The sequence below is a fragment of the Eleutherodactylus coqui genome, chromosome 2, assembly GCF_035609145.1.
Source record: "Eleutherodactylus coqui strain aEleCoq1 chromosome 2, aEleCoq1.hap1, whole genome shotgun sequence".
NCBI lineage: Eukaryota > Metazoa > Chordata > Amphibia > Anura > Eleutherodactylidae > Eleutherodactylus > Eleutherodactylus coqui.
Window position 1 is genome coordinate 229,391,961 of NC_089838.1, and position 24,165 is coordinate 229,416,125.

General features: G+C 48.0%; 1 protein-coding gene across 1 annotated transcript; it reads left to right on the forward strand.

The window, feature by feature from the left end:
* Nucleotides 1-1,413: 1,413 nt before the first annotated feature.
* ARPP19 (cAMP regulated phosphoprotein 19) lies at nucleotides 1,414-21,654 on the forward strand. Its single transcript, XM_066592581.1, has 3 exons — nucleotides 1,414-1,564; nucleotides 15,668-15,790; nucleotides 19,896-21,654. Exons 1-3 carry the CDS (start codon nucleotides 1,505-1,507, stop codon nucleotides 20,064-20,066), a joined length of 354 nt encoding a protein of 117 aa, XP_066448678.1. The 5' UTR covers nucleotides 1,414-1,504; the 3' UTR covers nucleotides 20,067-21,654.
* The last annotated feature ends 2,511 nt before the right edge of the window (nucleotides 21,655-24,165 follow it).

Below are 24,165 nucleotides of genomic sequence, written 5' to 3' on the forward strand. Positions count from 1 at the left end.
CATGTCCTGCGGGTGTATAAACCACAGTGCAATAAGCCGATGTGCGCGCAAATAGGCATATACTCCTGTGAAGGGGGCCTACATTTGAAAAAAAATGTCTGCCCCCAATATTAGTAATAATTAGTAAAGATGTGTTACATGAGGTCCTCAGAACTTTGTTCCTGTGCCACATATACAGTTTAACTATCGGGGCGTAACTATAGAACAGTGATGGCGAACCTTTTAGAGACCGAGTGCCCAAACTGCAACCCAAAACCTACTTATTTATTGCAAAGTGCCAACACGTCAGGGGGCGGGGCTTATCATGACATATGATTTTACCCCGTCTTTCTAAAAAAGGACAGGGCTGTTTCAAAATAGACAGCGTGCAGATTTTAACTGCTTTTTGGATGCGGAAATGCTGCAGAATGTCCTCAGCGGACATTTATGTGGAAAATTCTGCAGCATTTCCACATCCAAAAAGCAGTCAAAATCTGCACCCTGTCTGTTTTGAAACAGCCCTGCCTATTTCCGCCACCTGTAAACATACCCCGGCGATAATAGTGACACCCCACAGCGTTTCCCCCCCCCCCCCCGTACTAGTGACACCCCACAGCGCCCCCCCCCCCCCCACGTACCAGCGAAGGCCCCCCGCGTACCAGCAACACCCCCCAGCGGCCCCCCGCGTACCAGCGACACCCCCCAACGGCCCCCCGCGTACCAGCGACACCCCCCAGCGGCCCCTTGTGTACCAGCAACACCCCCCAGCGGCCCGCCGCATACCAGCAACACTCCTCAGCGGCTCCCCATGTACCAGTGACCCCCCCAGCGGCTCCCCACGTACCAGCGACGCCCCCCCACTGGCCCCACAGCCTGTGCTGAAGTCGCTCTGTGTCCTGCTCTCCAGCTCCTGCTCTCTCCAGCCTCCGCTGGCAGTGGCTGTGCTCATGCCTCTTGCTGCGGCCGCCGACGCTCTGTCTCCCGCTGCGGCCGCCGGCGCTCCGTCTCTTGCTGCACCACTAGTGGTGAGTGGCCGATGGGTCTGCGTGCCAGCAGGGAGGGCTCTGCGTGCCGCAGGTTCGCTACCACTGCTATAGGGGATGCATGACCTTAGAGGGCCCCTAAGGCCTGTCTTCTCCATATTAAGAGCCTAGTACTATGATTAAAGCATTATATTTGGGGGCCCTATTACAGGTTTCGTGGCCCAGAAGCTTCCAGTTACGCCTCTGATACCTATTATATATATGTTTTTATTTGTATACTTTAGCATTAATGCTCCTTTAAGCAGACGTTTCATAAATTACTGTACTGTACTCCGCTTCCACACAGCTAAACAAGAACTACATTTCCCATAATGCTGTGCTGTGGCGTCATGACGCACACGCTTGAAGAGGATTCCCTGCTCGTCTTTACGTCGCTGACACGCGAGAGTGACGCATTTTAGCGTGGCGGCCATCTTGGAGTAGGAGGAGTTTGGAGGTGTCTCAGTGTCAGACGGTGCTGTGTGGCCGCGGTATCTCCCGACATGTCCGCGGATAACCAGGAGACCAAAGCACACGAGGAGAACTCCTCCGACGAGCAGAAGGTGAGAGCGGCGGCGGCCGGAGGGGGAGGAGTCATATGTGGGGGGCGGCAGACCCACGACCGGCATCTCCAGGGACCGGCGGGCACCGGCCGCTCGGAGTGACCTCAGCTCAGTGCCGGTGAGCGGGGCGGCGGGACCTCGTGGTGTGCCGGTGAGCAGCTGAGTGGGAGCCGCCGGTGCAGACTGGCCGCAGCCGCCTCCTCCGTGTCCGGCGCTGCAGCCTCACCCTGCTGGGGCCCCGGCTCCTCCTCGGCTCGCAGGCCCTCTGAGCTCATGTGCTGCAGGTGTAATAAGTGGCTTACATCATATAAAGCCATGACTGGTCTGCCTCCATTAGCTGCTGACGCATGGCGCTATGTGCAGGCTGCTGCTCTCTGTAATCAGCCAGTTCTCCCAGTAGGGCGTCTACTTGCCCCTCCAGACCCGTCGGTGTGCAGACTCCTCCTGGCAGTAGTTCTTCATACCCGGTTTACGGTTGTCACACTTTTTCCTGAAGGGGTCGCCCGGTTTTGGACCAAGTGGTTAAAAATTGGTTAAACTGTTAAAATATATAAAGCGCTATTATAAGGTTACAGGAAGTCAGTAAAAATAAGTGTAAACGGTATAATCTGGCCGAGGTCCTTCACCGCCTGCAGGTCCAGCGCTGCCGCCCCGCGGGTGTCCTGGTCTTGTGACACTGCTATAATGTGACCGCTGTGGTGTGGCTGCTGGCGGCATGGCACCCAGGATGGTGATACTGATGCCAGGATGACGGGCGGGGGCGCAGCGGCCTCTAGTCACATGGTGTCTGGGGCCCAGTGTAATAACTGCGTAGCGCGTACATAGTGAATGCAGTTAATGGGAGTGACGCTCACTGCTGCACCCACACTTGTGTATATACACGCTGCGCCGGACGCCTGTTGCCCCGTATGTGGTGGTGTGAAACAGTGCAGCGTTTCGGAATAAACACACTCCTCCCACCATCCATCATGGAGACTGACCGTTCTGTCCCCATGTGTGTATAGGGAGAAAGCTGTCAATCTACATGCTGTGGGCAGGGAGAAGCCTGCAGGGCCCGTGACTCGGGAGTTCAGCTCCAAGTCAAAATTCTAAGTGTTCTGAAAAACTGCAGCATTTGAGAATAAATCTCCCACGGGGGGGCGCTGTGGCTACCTGTTCCAGGTTCGTACTGCCTGCAGGTTGGTGACAGGGTCCCTTTAAGAGTCGAGAGTGAATCTGTCATCAGTGTGCAGCGGGCGGGGTGGAGCATGGAACCTCCCAGACAGATTTTACAAGAGACACAACATGTCCCGCCATGAGCACATGGTGCCTCCTGCTGCCGGCAGGCCGACTGCTCCCCTGTAAGGGTGGGCTCACGCCCCACATGGGTGCCTCCTGGTGCCGGCAGGCCGATCGCCCACACCCCACACAGGTGCCAGCAGGCTGCCGGCTCCCCTCTCCCCTGTAAGGGTCTGCTCACACCCCATACAGCTGCTACAGGCTTGTACTTAAAGCAACATGGATGAGAGTTCTAGAACCCCATTCGCACCTTGTAGGGGATCTGCAGCATCAGTTGGCTTTGGATATTCAGCAGGGATGTTACTATGTGACCCCTTAGGCCGCCTGCAGACGAGCGGGTCGGATCCGGCGGCGAGAATTCTCGCCGCGGGACCCGACCCGAGCGCCTGCAGGGATGAGCGCGTACTCACCCGCGCCCGGCGGCCCCGGCTCTTTCATGTGCCGGCTGCCCGGAGCCGCCGGCTGCGTGAGTGACGTTTCTGTGCGGGGCTCTGCGAGCCCCGCACAAAAATAGGACATGCCGTGGCTTGTTTGCCGCGTGAGATTTCGCGCGGCCAAACCGCGGCCGTCTGCATAGGATTGCGTTTGTTAACGCAATCCTATGCAGGCTTTGAGCGGCGGAAATCCCGCCGCGGGATTTCCGCCCATGTGCAGGCGGCCTTAGGGTGGCATCGGGCTCCGCAGGGCACATGGGAGGATCTAGATGCAGATGAACGCTAACATCTCTAGTTGATTTCCTGCTATGCGTGTTAAAAAAAACAGCCTCCTACGCACATACGTGTGGGGTGTATAGCTGCTATAGAGGAAGGCTGTAATAACCAGACAGCACTGTGTACCAGACAGGGAGGTATTATGGTAAGGGACTTGGGTTATATGGGTGGAAATGAGGGCAGACTCCCGTATTACACGCACACAATACGCCATGAATGGACTCAGTGAAAGTACGTTGGATTTCGCCGTTACTCACGCTATTGCTTTTATTACGTATAGTAGAGTATTGTATTTCACGGCATAGAGCTATGGGCATGTAATAAACACTGTACATACATTGTATATATGCGGTGTTTATTCGTTAAAGGGGTTGTCTCGCGAAAGCAAGTGGGGTTCAGCACTTCTGTATGGCCATATTAATGCACTTTGTAATGTACATTGTGCATTAATTATGAGCCATACAGAAGTTATTCACTTACCTGCTCCGTTGCTGGCGTCCCCGTCTCCAATCAGGAGGCTGGAATCGGCACATGTGACGAGGCGGAGCTACGCGATGACGCGTACAAGGGGCGGAGCCAAACCGCCGATGGTGCCGAGCCGAAGAAAGAAGACCCATCTGCGCAAGCGCGTCTAAAAAAGCAAGAAGACACCGAATTTAGACGGAGCCATGGAGACGGGGACGCTAGCAACGGAGCAGGTAAGTGAATAACTTCTGTATGGCTCATATTTAATGCATGATGTATATTACAAAGTGCATTAATATGGCCATACAGAAGTGTATAACCCCACTTGCTGCCGCGAGACAACCCCTTTGACAGTCGGAAATAAAAAAAAAAATTACACTGCGCATTGGCACCATGTGAGATACGCTGTCATGCACAGTGGAGAATGGCTGCCCTACACAGTCATAGCCGGCTCACACAGCAGTAAAACACTACAATACACACACGCTCGTGTGAGCCAGCCCTAAGATATGGGGGGAGTGAGGCCACATTCACTCCCCCAGCACACACCCCACCCCCCTATCGGCCTCTGGCACAGATTTGGCATGAATTCCCAGATAAAATAGCGTAGCACGTTGCCATTTAATCGGGGAAAGTCCAGGTTCATATGCTGGAAACTGAATGGCCCCCATTATAGTCAGTGCGGTTCTCCCTTCCCTCTTATTTGCGGCTGCTTTTCACCGTTTTATGTCTGTAAGTTCTGATTTTCACATGGTCTTCCCCATTTTTCTGTTCTGCTGTTTGCAATCCACTTTCAGGCAGAGGGCGTGCAGCAAGCCCAGCATTCTGCCAGTAGTTCACTGTGCTGACCTCCTTGCCCCATGCTGCATTACATCCTCTGGTCCAATCAGCAGGAGGCAGTAATTGCCCGCTCCTCTACCGGGATGATTCAGGCTTTTGGAGACATTCTGGCCATATGGTTAGTAAACCAACCCACTAGACTGCTTACACAGCCACATTTGTAGGGCCGGGCTCACACGAAAGATCTGCATGCGGGTTCCTGCAGTGTACCTTCTCTTCTTGTATTGTGGATGTCCGCGGACGCTCAGCTCACCGTGGTCATGCGCAGTACAGATTTTTTATTTTCAGATATTTGTTTTTCCCTCACCGTCGCTGGGCAATAAAGCGGGGACCCGCAATATGAATTGTGGATGGGCTATGTGTTGGGCAGTCTCCATTGACTTCAATAAAGGCTGATCGGTGCCAGATATCTCATATCTAGAATGGTTCTCTGGAGCCACTAACCTCAAGCTTTGATGGAAATGGGGAAAAGTCATCTAAATGCCTCAAAGCCCTTGCTTGCTAGTGTGAGGGGTTAATTCACGTTTATGCCTTTTAAATCGATAAGTGTATTTCACAGAATACTTGTGTGTTTATAATTTGCGTCTTCTTACAGCGACTCCATTTTGTATCTTTATCTTGTATTGCTTCAATCATGTATCTGTATTAATTTCACCTCTCATACCTAGAAAATGTTAGACCCAATTATAATAATGACTTCGAGTCGTTATCAGCTTCCCCTCTTTCTCATGCATTCTTTCCCTTGAGAGAGTTCACTCCTTTCTAGCAGATGTGTCCAGGAATGTTTTGTTTTTATTACAGGTGTCACCGGACATTGATACATTGTTCGTGTAGGAGATTTCTCTAAAAGATGTGTAATGCTAATTAAAATTTGCAGATGCTATGTAACCTTGGGCATGCGCAATAATCAAATCAATACGTCAGCAAACCTTTTCTATATTATCTGTAATTCTTTGAGTAAACCGGCACTTCACTCTGGCAATCTCATCCTGCATGTGGTTGTCCATTTGTGTCGTCTATGGGTACCCATATCTGAAGACTATTTTGGAAGCAGGCAGCATCCGCTCAACGGTCAGAGTTTGATTGACCCCCGACACTAGGTTTATATGGTTGGAGTACCCTCACCCAGTGTGCTACCTGGATAGTAAGAGGTGCACCCAAATGTGTCTATGGAGGGATGCCATTCCCTCTGGGGTCATCAGGTACGGGTTGCTCAATGTACTAGACACGCTTACATATATGATGTGTGGGACCAGCCCCAAATCCCCGGCCACAATACAAGACACAATTAAGAATCCCAATAAATACTATTTGATAAACCGTATAAGGTCGGGGTCACACGAGCGTGGCGGTAGAACTTATTGTGCACCCAGGTTTTGTGTGTGGCATACGCTGTACCAATATCTGATCGGCTGGCATGTTGGGGCTCGCATGAATTGCACAAAATGCGTGCACAAGAAAAATTGCACCGTATTCCATCTTGGCGCATACATGGCAAGATAGTACATGACGTGTACCATCTCCACTGCCTTACCCAGCACTGTATTGTTGGCACTCCCTTTAATGGGGAAACGGTTACCTCCCAACAGTGCCATAGACTAAGTCAGGCCACTCACACGTGTTCAGATATCGCTGCTCGAAATCTCTGGATTTTACTGTGATTTTGAGCGGTGTTTTTGAATGCATGTCGCAGCGTTGAACAGCGCTTTTTTAACACTCCCCGTCATTCTGATGGGTGATGAGATGCGTTAAACACAAATGGAACAGACAGCACTCGAAAATCGCGGCTTTTCTAGCTCAGGTCTGCGAGGCCCTATTGAAATTAATAGGAGCGTTGTACCACACATCTGTCTGCAAGTGGGTGGCATGATGTGACCGCAGCATGATGGCAGACTAGCATGGCATCCCGTACCCCACAATATAGTACTGCTAGCAGTGAGACACTTAGGCCGGCTGCACACGGACATATCTACATTGTGGAAGCCGGAGCGGTCATCCGCCTCCGGACTCTGCAGCAAGTTCTGTCTATAGCATGATGTGGAAAAGCGCTTTTTCCTGCCCACAGGCAGAAATCAATAGGGTTTTTTGTTTGTTTTTTTAAATTTCGATTTATTTCTTCTGCATTTTATATGCATTTTTCCTCGCAGGTGTGAATGGAAGGTTATGGACATTCATCCTTTCATTGCCTCCATTCACTGCATGTTACACACAGGAAAAACGTGTGTAATATGCGGTGACAATATCAATGGAAGCAGTCCGAGACGCGGGGCCCGTCCTCAATTATCATTGCAAACAGGTCGCGGATTCCACGTCATCGCCTAGCGACGGCGTGGGAAAAGCTGTACTGCACATGTCAGACGGCCCATCTGCCGGACCATCTGCAGTGCAGAGGATGTCAAGAAATGACAGGTACACAGGGCCCCGGCCGGGCACAGGGTCTGATTCCGCTGCGGGATCTCGCATGATGACGGCTCTTTGCTTAGAATGTTGGAATGTCAGATTCTCAGTAACAGAATCTTTGATCAGTGACAAAGGGTCAATGTGTTCTAGATCCCCTTCATTCCGGGGATCATAGACTTTACCAACTTGATCTTACCCACATGGATTTGTGACATTTTAACTGTGTCCCCTTGCCTATGAAAACTACAGCTCATCATGCCAATCAGGCCCCCACACAGCTCTGGCCATGGGGAAAGTGAATGCAGTGATGCCAAAAACAAGTCTCCAAGTGTTTGTTTTTTTTGTTCTGTTTTTTTTTGTGGAAGTGGGAAAAACCTTGAAAAACAAAGTATCAGACTTCTTTGACCCTGCACCGCCTCTCCCCATTACGTTACATAATACCTTGTATGTACCCAAAATGGTACTAATAAAAGCTACAGCTTGCCACAACAAACAAGACCTTGTATGGCTATGTGGGAGGAAAAGGCAAAAAACTTTTGATATTTTATGCTCCATTTCTCAAAACCTATAAGATTTTCACATCCTTAAAGGGGCTGTACCAGAATCACATGTTACTTCTCCACAGGATAGGGAATAACTTGCTGACTAGTTTGACGGTCTGTTTGCTGAGACCACCACCGAACCCAAGAATGGGTTCTGTATCACAGTGGTCCTGTGTCTCACTCTGGGCTTACTGCACCCCTGCAGTGAGAAGACTGAATGGAGCACTGGTCACACTGCAGCTCCAGTCATTTGGTCGGACTATGAGATACCTGAGCCACCAGCGCTCGGGTATTTCCATCAACCCCATGGAATGGAGCAGTGGCAGCACAAGCTTGGCCAGTGCACCATTCATGCTGACATCACTGGGCGGGTGAAGCCACCCTGCAATGTGGGACATGGGACCCCGTTCTCAGGATCAGTGGGGGTCTCAACAGTCATACATCCACCAATCAGTAACCTGCGGAAAGGGAATAACTTGTGTTTCTGGTATAACCCCTTAAGTATGTAACGTTCAGGCTGCCATCCTGCATGGTGCGATGCGTGTATAAGCCATGTCTCTCACTGGTTGCAGGCTACAGTCGTCTGATCCTGCAGTCACATTTTACGACACTCCTCCTGGCCCCTGTTCTTGATAACCTACACCAGGTAGTAGATGATGATTTCAGCCTAAACAATGGTTTGGCAGGTGCTTTCTACCAATGAAGGTACGTTTTGGTTGACCAATAATTGTCATCTAGAAGGAAGTTGGATGAATGCCTCCCATTCACTTCCGACATGGCCAAGTAAAAGTGCACAACTATCTCCAGCAGTCCCGTAGACCTGCTTTACATTCATCAAGTAGATTGAGTAGGCAGGCAAGTTGGTGAAAGCATGACTGGTTAAATGTGTAGTAGTTGGGGCCCTTTTACACGGGATTACCTGTCGGGTGCAGATGCTTGTCAGTTGATCCCAGTGATGATGGAGGCGGAGCGGGCTGGGAATCGTTCTGACCCGCCCGCCTCCGTTCATGGTAAACAGGCAGTCCTTCATAAGTCAACTGCCTGTTTAGACGGGCCGATCCGTCGTTCAGTTTTCTGAATGCCGAACAAGTAGTGAGTGAATCGTCGTTCCATCGCTGCATGCATTTACGCTGAACGATAATCCTTCAGATCCCGCTGGGTGCAGAAATCTGAACCAATTATCAGCTTGTATAAAAGGGCCCTAAACAGCAAGCAGTGGGGAGTCTAGTGGTAAGGGGGATGGGGGGTTAGTAGGAGGGATTTTTATTTATTTTTTCTAGTGCCAGTTAATTGACTAATAAAAGCACAAGCATGAAAATCCCAGTTAGGCCTCCTGCACACGGGCGGGTCGGACTCCGCATGTGGAATTCCAACACTTTACCATTTTACTACAGCCATTTCTGTATCACCTGACCGGTGGCGCTGCTCTGTAGAGGCCTCTGGGTGACGGTTTGCTATGACAGCATGCAGCGTTGTTGGGTTTGGGGTGAGGGAGGCACTGTAGCTGCTGACAGTGCAGATTTTGACTTTCTTTTATGGAAATGTTGCAGATTTTGTCATGGAACATCCGCAGCGTTTCTCCTCTGAACGTACCCTTAGCCTGGGTTCACACAGGGTGGATTTGCTGCAGTTTTGCCACAGATTGCCGTTGCATATCCGCACTGCTGCAAAACCGCTGCGTTTCCAGTGCAATGCAGCACAAATGAGTTTTGCAAAAAAGCTGTTCTCACAGGGCGGGTTTTTCCGCACAGCCGCAGTGCGGAAATGCAACTGCGGCGTGGTTTTCAAAGATGCAGCATGTCCATTCTTTTGTCTTTTCCGCAGCGGTTTTTTTGTCCATAGACCTCTATGGATGCAGCAAAATCCGCACCAAAATACGGGGCAAAAAGTAAAAAACGCTGCAGAAAAAAACCGCTTGCGGATTTTTCAGCAAGAAAATCCGCAAGCCAAAATTAACCTTTGAAGCGGTTTTGCCGCAGAAGCATTTCTTCTGCAGCAAAAATCTAAACGGAAAAAACGCGGCAAATCCACCCTGTGTGAACCCAGCCTTAGGCCTCCCTCACACAGGGAGTTTGCAGAAACGCAGCGTTTTTCAACGCTGTTTACTGCAAATTCTGCCTGGTTTCAGCTGCGTTTTTAAACACAGCTGAAAAACGCAGCCAAGGATGCTGAAAAGAAGAAAAAAAAGCAATACTCACCTAGCCGCTGCAGTCCAGGACGCGGGCGCTGGTCTCTGCCGCTGATCCGGGCTTCCCCTGCACTCGCAATTCTATTGCCGTAGGCCAGGTTTGAGAACCCTGCCTCCAGCAATAGAGTGCTGTGATTGGTTGTCGGCGCTGGCTCGATGCCCAATCTCAGCTCTTCATTGACTCTCAGCCAATCAGAGGCGGCAAGCTCTGATCTGCCATGGGATGTCCGCACGGACCTTTCACTGGCAATTCTACCCTATGTGAACCCAGCCTAAGGGTGAATGCCCGCGGACGTATTTCTACCGCGTTTCCCGCGGTGGAAATCTGCGCGTGGATTGAATATCTATCCTCTGGATGGGTCATCAGTAGTTGACTGGTGGGGGGTCTGCAGCTTGGGACCCCAAGCGATCAGCTGTTATCGGGCCAGCTGTCAGGAACAGAGCCGGAAGCAGCCGTGTCCGCATTGCAGCAGCCCGGGTTGGTATTTGCAGGCACAGCTCCCATTGAGCTGATGGGTCATCAATACTAAAGTCCCAGAATACCCCTTTAAAGCTCTGTCTATAAACTGCTGCTGGCAGCTGTGTGGTGAAGGCCACTGGCACTCGCTTTTTAACTCGTTATGGGTGTTGTGTGAATTAATGTGTCTAGAAGTGCTGTGCCATCTTGCTAAGAGCACTTTAAAATTGGATGCAATCCGAAAATGACTCTGCGGTCATTTCAGAACTACCCTGTCATCCTGTTTGGTCCAGTCACTGATAAAACCTGTGCCAGTCATCACTGGGTCTTGTAACGAGGGTGGTAATGTGTAGCATAGGAAGTGCTGTGGAAAGATGAAAAATGATCTATTCCTCAGGAATGCAAGAGTTAACTTTGCTTTTTGGACGGCTAGTATAGTCCTCCCATGCAGCAAGTGGTACTTAACCCCAGACTCACCCACTCAATGCAGTGTCAGTACATGCAGTAATGGGAATCCCGTTCCCTTTTTTGTGTTGGTGTGTAGTACTTGGATCTGAAACCCTTAAAGGGGTTGTCCCGCGGCAGCAAGTGGGTCTATACACTTCTGTATGGCCATATTAATGCACTTTGTAATGTACATTGTGCATTAATTATGAGCCATACAGAAGTTATCAAAAGTTTTATACTTACCTGCTCCGTTGCTGGCGTCCTCGTCTCCATGGTGCCGACTAATTTTCGGCCTCTAATGGCCAAATTAGCCGCGCTTGCGCAGTCCGGGTCTTCTGCTCTCTTCAATGGGGCCGCTCGTGCAGAATGCCGGCTCCGTGTAGCTCCGCCCTGTCACGTGCCGATTCCAGCCAATCAGGAGGCTGGAATCGGCAATGGACCGCACAGAAGCCCTGCGGTCCACAGAGAGAGAGGATCCCGGCGGCCATCTTCAGCAGGTGAGTATGAAGACGCCGGGATTCGGGTAAGTACTACCCGGTTTGTTTTTTTAACCCCTGCATCGGGGTTGTCTCGCGCCGAACGGGGGGGGGGGGGGGGGGGGTGTTAAAACCCCTTTAAGCTGTGCAAATACACCAACTTTATTTTTTCTTTTGAAAATGCACCAGTCCGGACTTCTCTGCCCCAACATCCCATCTCCAGTCTTCCTTTGGCTGCTCCTCCACACCTCCTCCCGCTGCATATGCTCAGTTTACTCCTATACAGGGTTAGTAGAATTGAACTAACAATTCAAAACTGGTTTGAACCGCCTTTATAAGTCACGTGAATGGATCAGAAAGTCCGTTTTGTTGCATCACATCGAGGTGATCGATGTGGCCCCCCTTTGTCACTCGGCACACATGGGGCCTGTAGTCGGGCTCCTGCCGTACATGTTGTGTATCGCGACTGACTGCAATGGCTTCTGGGATGTGTACTTGTAGATCATGTAAGGGGGGGGGGGGCATATAGACTCTAACACTCCGCCAGAGAGAGAAAGCACAAGGCATAAGGTTCGGGGAACGTAGAGGCCAAGGAAGATGGTCGCTATCGTCACCACCGGCACAGCCAATCTATCTGTTTGGATTATCTGCCTATTGAGCTGAAAATGGGGTTTCCTGATCCAGTTGTGACAGAGGCCGTATCTGCAGCGTCCAGGTATGACCTCTCCGGGGTTGTTTCCTCATTGGGGGGGGGGGGGGGGGAGCCGTACACTTTCCTACAGGTTCTAGCACAAAACACATTCACCTTGGGGGAGTCGCACATACGCCCCATGTAGACAGGTGGGTTTTAGGCTTTATCCCTCCCAGATTTGACCAAAAGATGGAAGGCGGCTTCACCTGTTTTTGACCACTTTGCTGCCTGGCTCCCCCACTTCCTCTCCTGCGAAATTCCGACCCTCATATTAGGTGATTTTAAAATCCCCACTAATGACCCCAACTCCCCATCTGCCTCTCAGCTTCTTTCGCTCACCTCCTCCCTTGGTCTCTCTCAACTCACAGCCTCTCCCACTCACAGGGATGGAAACACTCTTGATCTGGTCTTCCTCCGGCTCTGCTTCCAACTTCACTAACTCCCCTCTCCCACTCTCGGATCACAACCTCCTCTTTCTCTGTCACGCTCCCTAACATCTTTCCAGACCCACCTACCTACAGTACCTACAGAAACCTTAAGGCCACTGACACCCAGGACTTTGCTGAATCCCTATAGTCCTCTCTGTCCCCTGTCTCTTTTCTCCTGCCCCAACCTGGCTGCCGCTCACTACAACTCCGCTCTCAAACATGCCCTGGATGAAGCGGCGCCCCCCCCCCCCCCCCCCCCCCCATGACCCGAGCCATCCGATATTGAACATGGCAACGCTTCATCCGGCGGTGCTCTAGAAGTGCTGAACGACTGTGGAGGAAGTCGCAAATGTCCGCAGACTTCCTCCACTACAAATCCATGCTCAGAACCTACAACCTCGCCCTCCACCACGCCAAACAAGTCTACTTCACCTCTCTAGTCTCCTCATTATCGCACAACCCTAAACGGCTCTTTGATACTTTTCACTCCCTTCTCGGCCCTAAACCGCAGCCCCCGGTGACGGATCTCAGTGCTGTAGAGCTGGCTGCTTACTTCAAAAAGAAAATTGACGACATCCATCAGGAAATAACTTCCCAATCCCAGACTAGCCCCGACCCTAGTCTTGTCAGCACTGCATCTAGCTCCTGCTCACTGTCCTCAGACCAACGACAGAGGAAGAAGTCTCCAGATTGCTCTTCTCTGCTCGCCCCACCACCTGCACTAGGGACCCTCTCTCCTCACACCTCCTCTGGTCCCTCTCCCCGGTGGTTATCTCCCAACTCACCACTATATTCAACTTCTCTCTGACCTCTGGCATCTTTCCCTCTCCTTTCAAACATGCCATCATATCCCTACTGCTAAAAAAGCCGACTCTTGACGCGACTGATGCCGCCAACTACCGACCCATCTCAAATCTCCCCTTCATCTCCAAACTACTAGAACGCCTAGTTTACTCCCGCCTTGTAAGCTACCTATCAGAGCACTCTCTCCTAGACCCCCTACAGTCTGGCTTCCGACCTCAACACTCGACAGAAACTGCCCTTACAAGGGTATCCAATGACCTACTGACAGCCAAATCGAGGGGCGATTACTCCCTACTGATCCTTCTCAACCTCTTCGCAGCATTTGACACTGTTGACCACAAACTCCTCCTCAGTATGCTTCGCTCCATCGGCCTAAAGGACACTGCTCTCTCCTGGTTCTCCTTTTACCTATCTGACCGCTCTATGTAAGCTCGTTGGAGCAGGACCCTCACCCCTATTGTTTCCATCAATTGATTACTATGTAACCGTGGTTTTGCAATGTTTGTACTTTTGTCTTTCTGTATTCCCCGTCTATGTAAGCGCTGCGGAATATGTTGGCGCTATACAAATAAAGATTATCTAAAAAAAAAAAGTAAGTTTAAATCGTAAAAGTAGTTACATTTTTTAATTTTTTTTTTTGTTTAAGGGTGTAGGAAAAACCAGATGTCATGTGAAATAGGCATAAGGAGTTAATACTGAGTCAACTGGTGAATTGTGGACGTTGCTCATGGATCCGAAGGAAGAGGTTGCTCCTGGTTGAATTTAATTTGGATTCCCAGTGAGGCACAAGCGTTCTCCCTCCGGCCAGTGGGCCTCCTGGTAGATAATGGTGGACCCTGTGTTATGTATACCTTGCTGAATGGGATCTGTACATCATCCACAGTAATGGCCCTTCTACAGGGACGATTGTCCATCTCCTGTGCTCCCGCGGGATTTTGAATAAGTCATCCTGTGTAAATGCATGTAGAAAACTGGGCGACGAGCCGTTCTGTATTAACAGCAGCCTTTCACTTCTGAGCGACTACCTGCTTACTGTGAATGGAGGCGGGTGGGGGTCAACACTCCCCGGACCGCACCACCTCCATTCTGGCAGCGCATTCAGCGCATATTACGGCATAGAAGCGGGGCGAGCATTTGGGCATTGTCTGGGGCATGTGTAATCGCAGCCCAATAGGTTATCTGTACTCTGCAGGTTCCTATGGCCTCGTGTCTGCAGTAAAGCATCTCTAAATCCTGGTAAGGGGGTCATCTGAGGACATGGCTTTATTCAAAAACTTCTTCAGCCTACAGTAGTAAAATAACAGAATTCATACCCGTCTTTCCTCGCGTCTGCTGTCTCACCAGCTCTCTGGTCTTAACTTCCCAGTGCAGGAAGCTGGTGATGACGTCCCCAACAAAATGGCCATATGACCCATTGAGCCAATCGCATCTCACTTCTGCGGCAGCGTCATGTGATGGAACGTCGCCTTTCCTCTCCATGATGTGGAGTTCAGCGTGGACCAGAGAGAGGACGGTGGGGGTGGGGGATGTGGAAGGGAGAGTATGAATTCTGTTTTACTACTGTAGGCTGAGAAATGTCCCCGGATAACCCCTTTAATATGTCAAGCCAGATGGCTGCCCCCGTGATCATGTGAAGGAAAAATGCATGTTTCTATTCCAATCTAAAAATAACACGTATTAAGAGTATTTCAGTATAACATTTTATTCAAGGCAGTGATTTGCAGGCATTTTGTTGGTGCATATGCCTCTTTATGGTACATGTGATGAGAAGCCCGGCACTAGCGCCCCATGCTGGCTATAGCAGGTACTGGGCTGTCTGACACTCCTGCTCTAATGGCCTGGATTGGCGCTAGCTCTGATCTGGCAGTTTAGGACTTTAGGTCTGCGCTCAGCATTGATCTCAACATCTAAGTGGTGGAGAGGGAAGGTAACTCCCTATCGGCTCCCAAAATGTGATCGCTGGGTGCCAATAGGTTGCTAACAATGGCTGTGGGTGTTCTATGTACTGTGGCCCTTAGGCCCCAATATTCCTCTAGTAGGCTTGTGTAGCACACTGCAGTACCTTATTATAGGAATGGTGGTTCCCAATGACGTTTAGGTCCCCTAGTTGCACCAAACGAATTGTGGGAAAAGTTTAATAAAGGTACATGGAAACCCACAAAATTGGTATTGTCCTAATTTAACGACTTGGGTAAAAACACTTTGATAAAAACGTTGTTTAGCACTGGGAAAAGAACCACAAAAAAGGCCAAAATTATTTGTTTCTTTGCAAAATGACAAGTGATCAGACTAGTCTGAGCCCCAAAGGGCTTGAGTAGCACCAGGTGTGATGATGTGCGCTGCAGTGGTTTTATTCACTTCACCTTTTCTTTTGAAGGAGATGGAAGATAAGGTGATCAGCCCAGAAAAGGCGGAAGAGGCAAAATTGAAAGCAAGGTATCCTCATCTGGGTCCTAAACCAGGAGGTTCAGACTTCTTGAGAAAAAGGCTACAGAAAGGGGTAAGATATCTGTATCTCAACAGTTCTGTGTACCTCCTTGCTGTAATCCCTTATGGACCAGACACTACTTAGGGATTTCACCCATGTGGTGATTTTACTGCCCCCATTTTTTTTTTTCCCGTGACACACAGGGCCATTTTCTTTTATTTCACTGACTTTCACCCTGATTTTTAGGCCTCCTGCCCACGGACAAAGTGGGATACGCCCGCAGTTTTACACCGTGGGAATTCCTCGGGGATAAACAAAAGTCCCCGCTGGCGATAGCAGTAAGACATGCTTTTTACCACGTTTTTCTGCGGTCTCCATTAATACTATATTAATAGAGACCTCCCGCCACAGAAAAACGTGGTAAAATGGAATATGCCGCGATTTTTTTTTTGTTCCTACGGCAGAATCCCGCATGTGAGGACTGAGCCATTAGGTTCAATAGAACCTAATAACTGCCTTATTCCGCCGCGGGGAATGCGGTATAAATCTGGCCATGGACATTAGCCCTTAGTTTTATTGTGGGAGAGAAAAATGTTTTTAGCTTTTTTTTAATTTTTAGTTTTTGCTTTTAAAATTACTTTATTTTAGTTTAAATATACTATGGGAATGGGTTCCTCATTTTGTTTTGGATGTTTTGATGTATATGTACAGTTTTGGATTACAGGGCGCATACGGTGACTGCTAAACGCGTTTCCCTTCTCTGGGTCCTCGACTGTGTCTGATAGCCAAAGATCCGACTTGTGTTGATCTGCTATCACTCAGGATTAAAGCCCAGGACCAAGCAACATATATTTACCATGCTTGGTCCTTTAAGGGGTTAAATCTTTTACTGCCAAGAATGTAATACTTTAACCCCTTCAGTGGCATGCCCGGAAATTTTCCAGGATGAGCTCCACTGCCCATAGTGATATAGCCCTGAAGATTTCCGGGCTATGTTTTACTATGGGACCTGCAGAGCACAATGCCATAAGCTGTGACAGTGTGCTCTGCCTGCACAGACCCTCAGAACAGTGCAGGACTTCACATCCTGCGGTTTTGCTTTTTTTTCTAAAGGGCTGTCACCATCGGACCCCCCCCCCCCCCCCCCTCCCCCCTGCAAAGTGATCAGGGGGTCTTGATGGGTCTCTGGCACCCGGAGGCTTGAATATAGCCTCCGGGTCTTCCAGCTTAGGCTGTCACGCTCATAATACCCTGTTATGCTCATCATAGTAGAGTATTAGAAGAATTTTAAAAAAGTATTATGCAAGTCTATGCAAACAGCTGTAATAAACAGCTGACGCCCCTGTTGTATGAAGAGAGATCGCACCGCAATTTCTCTTCATACATACTCCGATGCTGCAGGACGTAAATGTACATCCTGGAGTGGGAACAGGTTAATCTGCAGGGTGCACGGCATGGAATTTTTTTTTTTTTATGTGGCGAAGTAGCTAATTTAGCTAATGCATCTCACCATACAAAAAATTAAATAGAAAGTGATCAAAATGCTGCACAGATCAACAAACGGTACTAATAAAAAGTACATCTCATCCCACAAAATAAAAACCCTTAGACAGCTCTGTTGATAAAATAAATTCAAATGCTAGAGGTCTTTGAATGCATTGATAAGAAGAAGAAAACTCTTACAATTTGGTATTGGCATAATCGTACTGGCCTGTAGAATTACTTTAATATATTGTACTGCTCAGGGAATGCAGCGAAAAATAAAAAACATGCCAGAATTACAGATTTTGTTAATCTTGCCACTAGAAAAAATGGAATAAAAGCGATCAAAAAATTAGATAAATGAAGACTAGAGTTCATCCCACAAAAAACAAGGCCTTCTGGGGCTCTGGCAATGGAAAAATAAAATAATTTTGGATCTTGGAATGTGGTGACACAAAAGCAAACCTTTAAGAAAAATTTTTTTTTAAATGTACAAAAATAGCAAAACATTTAAAAACTGTATAAACTTGGTATTCTGCACGCTGTAAAAATGAAATCCAGAAAACAAATGGCAGAATTTTTTTTTTCCCCCTAATCTCCCTACAAATGTTTTTACAAAAGTTATGCAATACATTATATATACCCAAAAATGATGCCATCAAAAAGTACAAGTTGTCTCAAAAAAAAAAAGCCCACGTATGGCTGGGTCAATGGAAAAATAAGTTATGGCTCTTGGAACGCGACTGCAAAATTAGTTGAAATTAAATGATTGGCCCATTTAAAAACCTGCCCTGGTGGGCACGGCAGTGTGGTAAGAAACCCGCCTTCAAGGGATAAGAGGGGTTATCCGTGACTTATATGTTGATGACCTATCGGCAAGGAACAAACGCTCATCTGATATTGATGGCTTACCCTAATTCCACTTACATGGCTAAACGATCTGCATGAGCGACTGACTTTACCGCTGGTTGTTGGTGCTCATGCCGATTGTTTAGACAGGTAGATCATTGCTTAAAAACTTTCACTTTTTGCTAAATTCTCACCCAGTCCTTCACATTTTTGTTTAAACACTGAGCGGGGAGCGTTTAGACTGGGCGACACTGCCCAAGTCACAGCTAACCCCTTCAGTCTCTTGCCAGGGCCCACAAACCTTGTCTTTAACCGTACAAAAACAGTCATTCCTCCCCAACCATACCCCAAAAAAAGTACACAACTAATTCATATGAGAGAGAGGAGACCAAATGTTTACATTCAACAGCCCATTAGGCCGCCTTCTCACATAGTGGAATCTCTGCAGTATGACCTAATGCTGTACGCTTTTACTTGCAGAGCAGCTGCCTGATTCAACCTTTTGTATTTCCAAAATTGTTGAAAAATACCTGCACCATGTGAAGGGGATTATTTTAAAATTTTAATGTAGAAATTCTGCAGCGGCTCTTGCCCGTGTGAAGGCGTGCTTTACAGTATACACATAATCGCTGCTTCATGACATTAAAGCCACTCACACATGATAAAAATCACTGTAAAGTGCCATGATCAGGATCGTGGCATAAGCCTGCCTATACACAGGTAAGCAAAATATCTGGCCATGAAAATCGTCCCAATATCGCACGCTTCAAAGTGCAGTTTACTTGCAGATGCGAGGCATTTTTCTGTCAAATGCCTCATCACTTCAGGTAAAGTAGCGATCCTCTGAAACATGGGAAACCTCACATTGCGCACTCATTGAAACAATGGGCCATGCCTTCTGAGGAACTATAGGACATGCCACGATTTAATTTTTTTTCTTACTACCCACACTGCGATGCAGAAAAAAAAATCACTTGTGTATATGACTCCATTCAAAAGAATGGGGTTTGTATTCGTGTGTCTCCTGCGATTTGAAAGCAGCCTAGATCAGATCATCCATATAGAAGCCCTCAGCTATACCACAAGACAAAGCATACTGAATTTATAGCCCTCCAGAACCAAACTTGTGAGAATGGGTATGTAGTCCTACAAGCAGGGTCTTGGCTTTCACATAACGGGCTCAATGATCACGTGTGCATCTAGAAACGGAACGCCACGAAAAGAAGGGTTGGCAGGAGGAAAGATCACAGCCTGTTACTGTCACCACTCTCCCTGGATCCAGGTGGGGAGAAAATAACTTTAATTTAAAAAAAACACCTCCATTCGCTCCACTAATTGGGTCATATGTTTGACTTCTGTCCAACTTAGAAGGTAGGGAAGCCATGTTTTTTTTCCCCTACTAAATGAGTAATGGGTAATTTGAGCCATTGCACAACTAATCACCCTTCACTGAAATGGGACAGTTACCAACTCCATGACTCAAATGTTGAAGGCATCTGGACTGCAGAGATTGCCTTGTCAATTCTGGTGCAGATATGTTCATATAAACAAAGGCCTAAGTGACGTATGTGAGCTCTACACCATGTACAGCTATCTGCAGCCAGCGGTGTACATTTCAGGCTCTGTTTGGATCAGACTCTTAGCCATAACATGCATGTTTTTGTTTATTTTTTTTCACAATGTTCCACTTTTTCGTATAAAATTGCTTGCAGGCACCCATAAATTTTCAGTGTATCAATTGTCTTATCGCTGAAAATGGGTTTTGGAAGTACCATATGATTTGTGTATTATCTTTGTATATTGTCAAATGTGAATTATTCTTTATTTTATCTTTTTTCTTTCGCAGCAAAAATATTTTGACTCTGGGGACTACAACATGGCTAAAGCAAAGATCAAGAACAAGCAACTTCCCGCTGCTGCTCCAGACAAGACGGAGGTGACGGGAGACCATATTCCAACTCCGCAAGACCTTCCCCAGAGGAAACCTTCTCTGGTGGCCAGCAAGCTGGCAGGTTGACGAGCCGGCCCGTGTGCATGACCACCACCTCATTTCCATCTCTCTTCCTTTCTAAACCTTTTTGTTTTCTCTGCTCCTCCTCCTCCCCTACACTAATAGTCAGCCTGGCAGCTTAGCGGGCCATAGTAGTGTAAGCTGCTGTCTCGAGTGTGAAATCCTGTAGTCTCAGATTAGTAGTTCCAAATGATGCACTGATGAACAGATCTGTTTTGGTGATAGCAATGTAAAGTCATTTTACTTGAAATCAAGACAAATGTACATAATGCCTATTTCCTAGTGGTAGGACGGGTGTGAACAATGGACACTTGGGTTTTACCATTTTTTTAAGTCTGCTTCCCCCCCCCTCCCCCCTCTACCTTCTGATCTTCATACTGTAATAAGTTTTGTATTTAAGATTTTTTTTTTTAAGGTTAAGACCACAGATTTGTTTCTGAGAGGGAGTAAAGCAAAACTGTCAAATCAGACTGGGTTCTCAAAGGTTTTTTCACTCTGCCCTTTTAACTTGAATGGCCTTAAACCTTTCTCAGCTTTAACAATAGGATTGACTTGGGCAATATTTGCTCCCACTGCTGTAACCTTTTGTGAACCTAGTACACTATGAAAGCGAGCCCTAGTTGAAGCTGGCGGGTTTTTTTCCCTGATAGATCCTTCTGTCGAAGACTTGGATGAAGTGCGCATGTGCATAGACTGTTGAATTCACTTCTGTGCCATTTTGTAAATACAATAGTTTTGCACAACCTTTTTGCAAATGTGTACTAATTTTTACAGTTTACAATATTAATGTGTAAATCTGTAGCACATTTTATCTCCTTTTTAAATTCCCAGCAGCAGTTTTTTTTTCTGTTTCCAGGCTTATCTTAATCATCCTAAATTCATGTATTTTGGCGTGAATTTATGCATGATTTTCTTTTTTTTTTTTTTTTTTTTTATTGAGGCAAACAACCTTTCATAAAAATCTGTGTTAGGCAAGTTGGAAGACTCCTGCCTTGCTGCTGTCCGTTTTCCTGATGGCAGGTGAAGTAGATCCCCTCTCCCCTTATCTGGCCCACACTTGTAGACATGCCAGAGAGGGATTTGCATGCCAGAATTGCATGTGATGACCTCCCTTACCACGGACCTGCATGTCACTGTTGTGATCCACATGCTTCCATCTGTGGCAGTACAAGGAGTTTACTAGGCCGATGGGGGTGACCATCATTACTGTAGATATTGCTAGTCTACAGCTTCTTAGGAGGTGTTCAGCAACTGATGAGAAGACTGTGATCCATCCCGGAGAAGGCATGAGTCCCAGTGACGTATACATTGCCTCATGTAAAAGTTTGTATCAGGGTTGTCTATGTGAATATACATTTGGGGCACATATAATGAAAAAAAAAGAAATACTAGAATACAAACAGTAATTTATGAAATAAAACTCTACAGTTTGTTACTCCGCTAAACCTTTGAGGTGCGTAATATTACCGTGCTTATTGATGTCCTGCAGTTGTTAACTGGTATCGACACAAGTAGTTTAATGTTGCATAAAGCCTCCAATAATGCTGGATATACTGAACATTTATGAATATTGTTAATAAAGATTGCAACTGTACTTGTAGCAGCTTGGGTCTTCTTTCAGCTTTATTCATGCTGTGAACGTCAGCCGGGTATGTAGAAAGTCGGCAAACCGTGATGATCATACTGCACACTAAACTACTTCCATGCTGTCCGTTCATGGCTCCTCCATGCAGGCGTGTAGATGGATGGACTTGGCTTATTCAGACGTGCCGTGATGTAGAGCCGGTCGATTTATTATTTTTTAATTTTTTTTTATGTAGACACAAACACTTAGGCCTCATGTCCACGGGGATAATCAGGCCTGCTACGGATTCTCCATGGAGAATCCGCAGCGCGTTCCTCCTTTCCCGCGGACATGAGGGCTGAAAATAAGAATAAACTCACCTGCTGCGGGGCGTGCGTGTCTTCCCTTCTTCGCAGCCGGATCTTCTTTCTTGGGCCCAGCGGATGTGCTCGGCACGCCGGCTGCGTGCCGTGCGCATGCGCCGGGCACATCCGTCGGACCGAAGAAAGAAGTTTCCGGCCGCGAAGGAAGGAAGATCTGCATCGCCCGCTGCAGGTGAGTTTAATTCAGGCGCGGGTCTCCTGCGGATCTGGACAGCTTCCATAGGCTTCAATAGAAGCCTGCGGGAGCCGTCCCCGCGGGAGACCCGCACCTAAATGGAGCTTGTCTGGATTTTTTTTTCTGCAGGTGGGACCCGCGCATGCAGGGAAAAATGACATCCACAGGTATTTAACTACCTGCGGGTGTCTAATGCATCCCTATGGGACGCGGATCCGTGTGCAGGAAAAACGCTGCGGATTTTAAATCCGATTTTGCCCGTGGACATGAGGCCTTAAGACTTTAGAATCAAGACTATTTAGGAAATTTTCAAATTAGACGCATTGCAGAATTATGCAAATTAGTTCAAAGGTGTACATACCATTTAAAGGGACATCCTATCCAACGTTTGTGTTGTACCAGTACTTGTAGGCATAATTAGGGCAAAAAAAGAGAACCTGGTTAGGCTTACTTCAGTCTCTTCCCACATCCCCCACCCTGACACTCTTCTTGATTGTATTAAAGCCAGAAAAATTGCATTAAAACAATTTCATGCTACGTGAGGTCTTACTGGCTTTTGTGCTGGTGCTTTTTGATCACACATGGGAGTTTTCCTCCTCTAGAGAATGCCTATTTTGTTTCTGCATGAGGAAGTTATTAAAGGGAACCTGTCATGAAAATATTAGAGCGTGTAGTGGCCGGCGCTCATAATGACAGGCATTGAGATCAGTGGGAGCTGCACTTGTATTTAGAGGCGCAGCTCCCAATAACTTCATTAAGGACTGTGCCGGCCACTGCGTGGGTCGGAGCAGCGGCTTCTGCGCCAACCCCAAATGTATCCCAGGGAGCATTGCCTGGAAAACTACTTTGCCAGTCAGAGCCTTCTGATTTTAGTGAACTGAAGCAAGAAGAACCATTGGGGCTTGAAAGTCAAGCATGTCTTCACCATTTTATTTGACTCCTTACTGCTGCATGGTGGCTTTCGCAATCATACGGCGATTAATCTCTTTAGAGACAACCTAGTACAGATAGTCCCCGACTTGCGAACATTCGACTTGCGAATTTCGCTAGTTGCGAACAATCTGTTCTGCACAGTATGATGTAATGCTATGGCATTACATCATGCTGTGCAGGGGCCGGAGAGGCTTCTATCAAGCCTGATAGAAGCCTGTCCGGTCAGGTCGCGGTTGCTGGGCAGCCGGGAGCCTTCTGAAAGGCCCCAGGGCTGTCTATGCAGAGCGCCTAGCAAGCCGTGCGCTTGATGGGCACTCTGCATAGACAGCCCTGGGGCCTTTCAGGAGGTCCCCGGCTGCCTTGCAACCACACAGCGTCCCGCGATCTCATCGTGGGACGCTGTACGGGCCCCCTGAATGTCGGGTGCAGGCTGTTTCTTACAGCGGGCACCCGGCGGCAGCAGTTCCGACGAGCCGCGCCGCTCGTCGTAACTGCTGCCGCCCGGTGCCCGCTGTAAGAACAGCCGGCAACCGACGTTGTATGGAGCGGGATCCACCCGCGATCCCGCTCCATACTACTACTTGTTCGACTTGCGAACAAAACGGACTTGCGAACGGGCTCCCGGAACGGAACCTGTTCGCAAGTCGGGGAGTAACTGTACTACATATTGCCGTCTTATATTCAATTTGGATTTTAAATAAAGATTATATAACCACTATTGAAGTGTGTGTACAGATTCGGGACATCCTGTACATTAAGCAGAAATTATTAATAAAACCTCTTACTATTGTGCCATTACCAGTCAATATCACAGCTTCTATTTTAGCAAAGCAGTTTCAGAAATGAAAGTTGAGCTCTGATTAGAGAGAGTCACTGGATCTTGTATATCTTGGTTTTCCCAAGTGTTTGATTCTGTGCTGCATAAAAGGTTGGTATATAAAATGAGATGCTTGGTCTGGGCGAGAATGTGTAAGCGGGTAAGTAACTGGCTCAGTGATGGAAAGCAGAAGGTGGTTATTAACGGTACATACTCTGATTGGATTACGTTAC